The 8,519-nt window shown below is 63.0% G+C and overlaps 1 protein-coding gene across 1 annotated transcript; it reads right to left on the minus strand.

Moving 5' to 3' along the window:
* Window positions 1–333: 333 nt before the first annotated feature.
* On the minus strand, window positions 334–8,510 carry OGFR (opioid growth factor receptor). Its single transcript, XM_025865032.2, has 7 exons — window positions 8,301–8,510; window positions 5,592–5,660; window positions 4,937–5,015; window positions 4,010–4,088; window positions 2,977–3,043; window positions 2,289–2,437; window positions 334–1,658 (listed from the first exon to the last, which is right to left on the minus strand). Exons 1-7 carry the CDS (start codon window positions 8,478–8,480, stop codon window positions 680–682), a joined length of 1,602 nt encoding a protein of 533 aa, XP_025720817.1. The 5' UTR covers window positions 8,481–8,510; the 3' UTR covers window positions 334–679.
* Window positions 8,511–8,519: the final 9 nt, after the last annotated feature.

The raw sequence follows: 8,519 nt of genomic DNA on the forward strand, positions 1-8,519 counted from the left end.
CTCCCACTCAGCCCACCCAAGGCGACTGTGCATGAGTCCCAGACTTACTCCTAAACCAGTGACAAAAGGCAGCCACGGGACGGAGTGCCCAGCTCCAGAGGCTCCAGGAGGCCGTGTGGTCAGGGTGCCTGGGACCGACGCATGTGTCCAGGGGACTACACACGGCTGTTTCCACAGGTGCTCACACTGGCCAAGTAGGCCAGAGCTGGGGGCTAGGCCACTTCACACCCAAGGGGAGGAAGCCCAAGGAGCAGTACCACGTGGGAAACTAGCCCCCCTTCCACCCTTCCCAGACCCTGGCCACCCACAGGGCCGCTGGCCACGCCCAAACACTCAAAGTCAAGTGAGTTTATTCAGAAAAGGCCTTGGCACCAGACTAAGAAATTGAACCCCACTCCCACCCCCAACCCTTAAAGGCCAATTTACAAAGACGGGCGGGGGGGGGCGGGGCCAGGGGCACGGCACAGAGGAGGCCGCCGGACGGGGGTTCGAGGTAAGGATTCCGAGGTTCCTGGCTTCCAGCAGCTGCCGTGGCCACAGCGGCCCTCAGGGAGGGGCCCTCAGGGAGGGGCCAGTACCGCATGGAGCTGACAGCAGCCGGCAACGGGGGTCCCCAGGCCTGTGGCCGGGCCGGGATAACCGCGGGCACCGGCTTCCCTTAAGGCTCTCCGGGTTTAGCCTAAGGCCCTACCTCAGCTTCCTTACCTACCGGTGGTCCTGCGGCGGCTGAGCCCCCGGGGGCAGCCTGCTCCAGCCCTGCCCAGCCTTCTGCCTCCTCCACCCCGTTCTCACCCTCTCTAGCCTCGGGGCACTCTGGCGCGGCAGGGCGCCGGGCAGGGGCTGGCTTTTCGGTCCCACCGTCCCCACCATCGCCACCCACCGAGGCACCGTCCCAGGGGCCCTGGTCCACCTTCCTTCTCTTCCTCACCTCTTCGGCCACCTTGGCCCCTGGGGGCTGGGGGCAGGGCTGCTTGGCCTCCCCCGGGGCCTGGATGCCCAATTCCTGGGATCCCCGGCCGAGGCTGCCGTGGCTGAGGGCGCAGCCCTCCAGGTTCAGAGCAATCTTCTCCACGTCCGAGGCGCTCTGGGCGCCCGGCTCCCCTGGGGCCTGCTCCCGCCGGTTGGCCTCCAACTTCCTCTTCTTGCTCTCCTTGGGGCTCGGGGGCTCCGGGCCCTCCTCTCCACGGCCCCCTGCCTCCCCCTCCTGGTCCCCCGCCAGAGCGCCCGGCGGCGGCGGCGGCGGCGGCGAGGGACCCGCGGCCACGCCGTCCCCGCTGTCGGCCCGCCCCGGCCCGCAGGTCTGTCCCGAGGCGCCGGCCTGGCGGAGGGGGTCCCCGGGGCTCCCCTCGCCGTCGGCCGGCCCGGGGTCGGGGGGCAGGGACGGGCGCAGCCGGCGCAGCTTGTCGTGGGGCCCCCAGACGAACTTGCGCCGCGGCCGGAAGTGCTCCCAGGCGAAGCGCAGCAGCTGGCGCCGCTGGCGCGGGCAGCGCACGGTGAACACGAAGTAGTCCAGCGCGCTCTGCCGCACGGCCGGCAGCTCCCCGCGCACCAGCGTCTCCTCCAGGAAGAAGCGCGCCAGCGGCGCCTGGTAGCGTTCCAGGCCCAGCTCGCCCAGGGACTTGAGAATGCGCGTGATGCGGAGGTTGTTGTGGCTGTGCCTGGGGGCGGGGGGAGTGGAGGGGCGGTGGCCGGGACGCCCTCCTCCTCCTCCCGACTGGCCGCCCTGCGGTCTCCGCCCCACCCCCTCACCCCGGCCCCAGAGAAAATGGCCTGTGGGCCCGGAGGGTGCAGGTGGGGGCTGGGATGTATCTTTTAGAAGGGTGCTTCTAAAAGTCCCGTGGAACCCCACACCCCAGCCCCTGCACCGCTGGAGGAGAGCCGGAGGGGGACCCTCTAGAGCATGGGACCTCGCCCAGGGGCCTGTGACCCACGTGCAGGGGTGCTCGTGTCATCAGCAGATTCACCCCATGCACTAACTCCCCACCCAGTGCTTCTCAGCAGGGGTGAGAGGCCCTGTGCCTGCAAGGTCGTTGGAGCTGTGGGCAACCTGACCTACACCCACGTGGATGGTGGGGCATAGCTGATGAAACTGACTGGCGTGCATTTCCCTAAGTTCTCACACCCCTAGCAGCTGGGACCACCTCCACCCTGCAAACGAGGAGGGTGCTTAGAACCTTAGTCACTTGCCCAAGGATCCCTGGAATCCTTCTCCAAAGTGCTCCCCCACACCTGTCTGGAACCTGGCACAGCCCCATCCCCCTCAGCTGGGGTGGGGCGAGGGTCCTTACCAGTTGAGATTCTGGAAGCGCTTCTGGTAGTTGTGTGCTCGGCGCACCTGCCCAGTACCTCGGTCCTCCAGCTGGATCCCGTAGAACCCCAGCATGAGCTCGTAGGCCTGGACAAACCGCTCCCTGACCTCCTCGGAGCTTTTAAATGCCTGGAACACACCCCACGAGGCCAGTGGAGGCTCAGGGGCCATCATGGGTGCATCGGGCTGGCTGACGCCTCCCTCAGGCCCCGGTTTATCTAGAGGCCTGGACTTAGACTTTTGGGGTGAAGTGATAGAATGCAGGAACCCAGAGAAGAATTCATAATGTAACTCTCTTCTAGCTGCTACGAGGTCTCACTGGGGACTGAGGCATCTGCTTTAGCCCCCAGAGGAATTCTGCCAGCCCCTGGAGACAGCTCGGGGCGGAGGGAGGGGGGGGCTCCCCGGGCTGAGCATATGGCAGGAAACACACAGTCTCCTCGGCTCCCCAGACCCTCCCATCCCTCCAAGTGTCCTGTTCCAGCCCAAACCAGGTGTGACGAAGCCCCCATCACCATGACTCTGCTCACAGCCCTGGCCCTGGGCTCCCCGACTTGACGCAAACTGCTGAAGAAAATCAGATTTCTCTAGAAGCCTGTGGGGAGCACCAGGGGGCAGAGGCAAGGACCCGTCTGGAGGGAAGAGGCTTCCCAGCCTGTATAGCTCACCTCAACCTCCTGGAGCGTGAGGGGCTTGGCGTGCCAGTTCACTCCAGGTTCGCGCAGCGGGAAGAGCCTGTGAGAGAGGACAGGGCACGGGTCCCATCAGTGGCAAACGTGGGCTACCCGCCATGGGGCACATGCTCACCAGCCTCTCGGGGTTCAAAGCTCAACTCTAGGAGGACCTGGCCGGATGAACCTGTGTTGTGGGCTCTCACGAGTCAAAGCCAGGGGCTGAGAGCAGGGAAGTCGCAGTGAGACTGTTCTGGACCAGGGCACAGGGGAGGGGCACACGAGGCCACAGGAGGCTCAGCATGCACGCTCAGCAGGGCATTCCAGGCTCTCCTCTTTATTCGTTTTTTTTTTTTTTTTTAAGATTTATTTATTTTTTGAGAGAGAAGAGAGCGGGAGCGTGCAGAGGAAGGGGCAGAGGGAGAGAGAGAGAATGCTCAAGCAGACTCCCTGCTGAGCACAGAGCCCAAAGTGGGGCTTGATCTCATGACCCTGGGATCATGACCTGAGCCAAAACCAGAAGTGGGACGCTCAACTGACTGAGCCACCCAGGCGCCCCCTCCTTTTTATTCTTATGTTCTTTTTGTCTTGTCATTAATGCTGCAGAGCTGTTCCCCGTGATGCTCTGTGCCCAGGAGAGGCCCCCAAGATGTCATCTTCAAATGCATTCCGTTATTTGGGGGGCAGTGTCAAGGGTCCCCAAGGCAGCCATACTGGCAAGGATCACCTCAGGCTACTGTTAGAACCCTGACACTCTGAGCGTACCAGGGCTCTGCAGGGCCACACGGCCTCTTGGCACTGGGGACCCACCCGGGGAAGCCAGCCTGCTCTTCCTGTCCTCCAGGTCTGCGTTCAGCGCCCAACCTCAGAGTCTCTCTCTACCGCTGCCAAACCCACAGACTGCAGGACAGCAGCGGTGCCTGAACCGCCCCACCTGGCGCAGAGCGCAGGCCAGAGCGCAAAGCCAGCATCCGGAAAGGGGGAGGGCACCTGCTCCGTAAGCCCCGCCCCTCTGGCCCCACCCACTCACCACTGGATGTAGGAGTGATTCTCTTCCAGGAGGTCATAGTCCTCCCTCCAGTTCTGAAGAATGTCTTCAATGAAACAGCCTGGGGGCCCCACGGGGACAAGTCAGTGAGGAGCTGCTGGAAGCTGGCCCCCTCCCCCCCCCCTTTCTTGAGGACCTTGGGGGCTCGGAAGCTTGTATAGGTCTCATGTGATCATAACCCCCAAGCAGAGCCCTTGATTTCTTCGCAGTCTGGACACGGGACCTCCACTGCTGACTGAGGGCAGACCCGGTTGAGAAGACCACACTGGGCTTGCTGTGCGGGAGGGCCCAGGAGGCCCCTTGGGAGACGGACATGGGGGCTCTTTGCAGAAAGGTGGCCTCACTGTCCCCTCCAAACCACAGCCTCTTGGCTGGAACCTGACCCCAAACAGAGCCTCCAGCAGAACCCCACCCCATAGCCTGGCCTCCGGTAGGGCAGCTGCTGTTTCTGCAAAGGGCCAGACAGTGAGACAGTGAGTGTGCAGTGGGCCCTGCACCAACGGGTGGGTCCCAGCAGAATCTCCCTTATGGGCACTGATGCTTGAATTTCATATAATTTTCACAGCACAGAATTTCATTCCACCGTAAGTTTTTTCCAACCATTTGAAAACGTAATAATGATTCTTCCTTGTTAGCTTACGTATGAGGCTTTCCCACTACGGCGGCTGAGCTGAGGAGTGTACGAAGCCCCCATATTCACTGCCTGGTCCTTCACAGAAAACAAGCTGTGCGTTGGGGCCCGGGCGTCCCCTCCGCGGCCTCCAGGGGGCGCCGTGGGGCTAGCCGAAAACCTCCGCGCCTCGGCCGGGTCCCAGCGAATAGGAGCAGCCAGGTGGAGGGGAGACAGACGGCATGGCCTCCCCCCGACCGCCCCGGGACAGAACCACAGGCAGTCCAGCAAGCGCGCACCATTGGGCAGGAAACGGATCTCATTTCTGTAGAAACTCAGGTTTGGCATGTCACCGTTACCATCTCGTTCTATCAAATCCTGAAGAGCCAGAGAAAGGTACCCGTCAGAACATCTCCAGAAATAGGCTGCCTTCAAGGGCCCCTCACACTAGAACGTTCCTGGGGGAGGGGGCGTCTGCTCTGGGGCCCACAAGCCTCTGACATGCTGAGGGCTGGCGAGGACCCCATGTACCCGGCATGGGCCCCTCACCCTGCAGGTGAGGACAGCAGCTCCCTCCGACCACCACCTTCCCCTCCTCACCAGCGTGGGCCAGGTCCCCGTCATCTGTCCCCCCCGAGGCAGACCAGGGGTTGCCTGAAACTCAGGGTGCAGAGGGCAGGGATGAGGGCGACAGGAATGCCCCCAGCACGGGCCCCAGTGTTCGGGACCTCGTGTGGCTGTGCCTACTAGCTGGTGCTGGTCCCGTGTTCTAAAGGCCAGGGCACTGAGGCTCACCCCGCTGTGCCTGTCACCCTGTGAGGAGGGCAAGGAGCAGCCATCCCAGGCGGGACATGGGACCTGGTCTGAGAAGAGGGGCTGACGGCCTCCTCCGGGTGGAGGACTCTGACCCGGGTGGGCTGCCGAGGTGGGAGGGCGCCAGAGGCAGCTACCTACCGGGTAGTGGTGCCGGTACCTGCGCGTGTCCCGCATGGCTCGCCAGTTTCGGGACCCCAGCATCCCGGCCTGGGAAGAGAGGAGAGGGGGTGAGACCCCCATGGGAGACCCAGCAGTGAGCAGGACCCACCCCTAGTGAGCCCCCATCACAGTAAGGGCAGCAAGGGCCTGGGTCAGCTATCAGCAAAACCAGAGCGGACAGGAGGGATGGGAGCAAGACCTGGCCCCTGCTTGGCCCCTGCTGCCTGCCCCAGCTCTCAGGATGCCCAGGCTGACCAGCATCCTCTTAGGGTGAAGCACCCTCCCCTCCAGCTCTAACTTCACTTCCTACTCCCGTATTCGCTGGTTACCTTCACTTGGACACCAGCTGTAGGACTCCCCACCCCCCCGGGGACCCACCCCACTGCTGCCTCTTTGCCCTGTGCTCTAAGCCTGTCACCAGGCTTGTGTCCCCAAAGGCAGTGGCCTTAGAGCCTACAGTCCCGGGAGGGGTCCCAAACTCCTATCTGACAAAGAGATGAACGACCCAGGGAGCCAGTCCTGTCTCTCCCTAACCCCAGCGTTCCTGGACCAGACCGTGTGTCTCCTGGCCTCCTGTCCAATGGGGGAGCCTTCTCAGCAAGATGCAGAAGCTCCTCGCTGCCCCCTCAACACCTGCAGCCCCTATCTCTGCAGGCCAAGCACCCCGGGGTCCTGTGAAGGATGGAAGTTAACTGGCAACCAGGATGCTAGGGAAATGCAGCCTGACCCATCCTGTTATAGGGTGGGAGGCATGAGCTAGGCTGAGCCTGGCTTGAGGTCCCACAGAAGCTGGGGAGGCAGATAACGCTGCTGGGCATGACAAGAGTGGACAGCTCAAGCCAGGGAAATGTCTGGGTCCCAGGATCCTGGAAAAAGCAAAAGAGCACTGGAAGGGGAGTCAGGAGGCCAGGACTACCACCATGTCCCTTGGCTCTGACCCCATCCCCACTCCCCGACATGCTCCAAATAGTTCTGAGCTCCAGCAAGGATTGGGGTGGTGCCTCTCTGCCCGATTTATAGCCCTGGGCAAGCTGGTGATGTTTTTGCCTACCAGCCAAGGGCCTATAGAGAAACCAAAACTCAGCAGAAGCTGGCCCCACCCACCACCAGTTTCGTTTTCTCCTCTTCCCTGGGGCCAGCCAGGCTCCACCCCAGGTCAGTGCAAGAGGGCCAGCCCCACAGGTGCACAGACGACTCAACCCAGGGCAAAGCACCAAACAGCTCAGTGTGGGGCAGCTGGGGAGTGCTATGGGGGGGGGGGCGGGGGGGAAGGGGAGTGGGGAGAGGATTAGGACTTGTGGAGGGACAGAAGCTGCAGACGGCAGAGGACTGTGGGCATCTCATGGCGTGGCCGAGGTGCCAGAGCACTGCTTTAGGAGTGGCGCCCGTGAAGCTATGGCAAGGACAGTCTCCCTTTACTCCATCCAAGTGGGCATCTGCCACAGGAAAAGAGCCGGATTCCTGCCCTCTGACTCTAGCCCCGTGACCCTGACCACGGCCCAGCCTGCTTCCTCAAGAACCGCAGCCCTGCCCAAAACACCACAGATGTGCTCAGGCTTCTGGCCTTCCTGGCAGGTCCAGGAGCCCCTCGGGGTTCCTCTCACTGACCACTCCCCAACACAGAGATAAACCCCAAAAACCAGAACTCTCATGTGTCCAACCGGAGACCCTGCAGGCTGGAACTCAGACATGATGCGAATCCACCATCCTCCACAAGCGACAGCTATCACGTCATGTCCCCTGTAACACCTGAGACCACAGCTGGGACGGCTGTCCTTGCATGGGGCAGGATGCGCTTGCTGCCCAGTGAATTCTAGCTCCGGGTAAGGAAGAGTAGCACTAGCAACAAAAGTAACTGGTGGTAATTGGAGAAAATCAGTGGCAACAAAAGTAACTGATAGTAAGGAGTCACCAGTGGCAACAAAAGTAACCATGGTAACGACAAGTAACCAGTGGTGACAAAAGTAACTACTGGTCACAAGTAATCAGTAGTAACAAAAGTGACAGCTCCTAATGACAAATAACCAGCACCATAACTGCAAGGAGCTGGTGGTAACCACCAGTAACCCAGCGCGCTCCAGGTGCAGGCCTGGCTCAGGCAAGTCACATAAATGTAGGCCTCCAAGGCCACCACCAGGAAGGCAGGAGGCCCCGAGTGGGTGGGTGCTGCACCCCGAGAGCAAAGGTGGGGGTGGGGCGGGCTGGTGGGGAGCAGGTGGGGCAGAAGCAGGGAGCACCAAGAGACAGAGGGCCCGCAGAAGCAGTGGAGGGCCCAGCACAGAGGCCTGGGATCTATCCAGAGGACCGAACCAAGAGCCTGGAGGTGGGAGGTGACAGAGAGGGGAGTCCAGAGTGTGTCCAGGGCATCCCCTTGAGGAAGTGTCAGCACACAATTCGGTTCTGGGGACACAGATCCGAGGGGGGCCCTGGATCTCCCTGCAAGGTCCCCTGGCTGGGCCAGAGCTGGGAGGCGCAGGTCCGGGCCGATCTCAGGGTGTCCGGGGGCCTTGAGGGGGGCACGAGGAGTCTGTGGGCGGGGGAGAGCGCAACACCTGGAGGGAGGGCCAGGCCCCAGGCCGGGTCTCCAGGGGGGACGGCCTCCCCGGAGCGGGGCCTCACCCCCACCTCGCGGCGGCCGGGCAGGCCTGCCCGGGGGCGCGAGGACCCCAGCGCGCGTCGGGGCTGCACCTGGAGCGCTTCGGGCCGCGCCGCCCGCGCGTCCTCCTCGTCCGCGTCCTCGTCCTCCGCGTCCGCGTCCGCGTCCCCCGGGGCGCCGGCCTCGCCATCCTCGCCGCCCCCGGCGCTCGGGCCCTCACCGTCCTCCTCCTCGTCCTCCTCCCAGGTCGAGTCGCCGTCCGGGTCGTCCATGCTCGGGCGGCGGCGAGACCCGCGCTCCGGCGGAAGCGA

This window comes from Callorhinus ursinus, unplaced genomic scaffold (genome assembly GCF_003265705.2).
Source record: "Callorhinus ursinus isolate GAN/ISIS: 27379988/994484 unplaced genomic scaffold, GSC_fseal_2.0 scaffold89, whole genome shotgun sequence".
In the NCBI taxonomy this organism is placed as follows: Eukaryota; Metazoa; Chordata; class Mammalia; order Carnivora; family Otariidae; genus Callorhinus; species Callorhinus ursinus.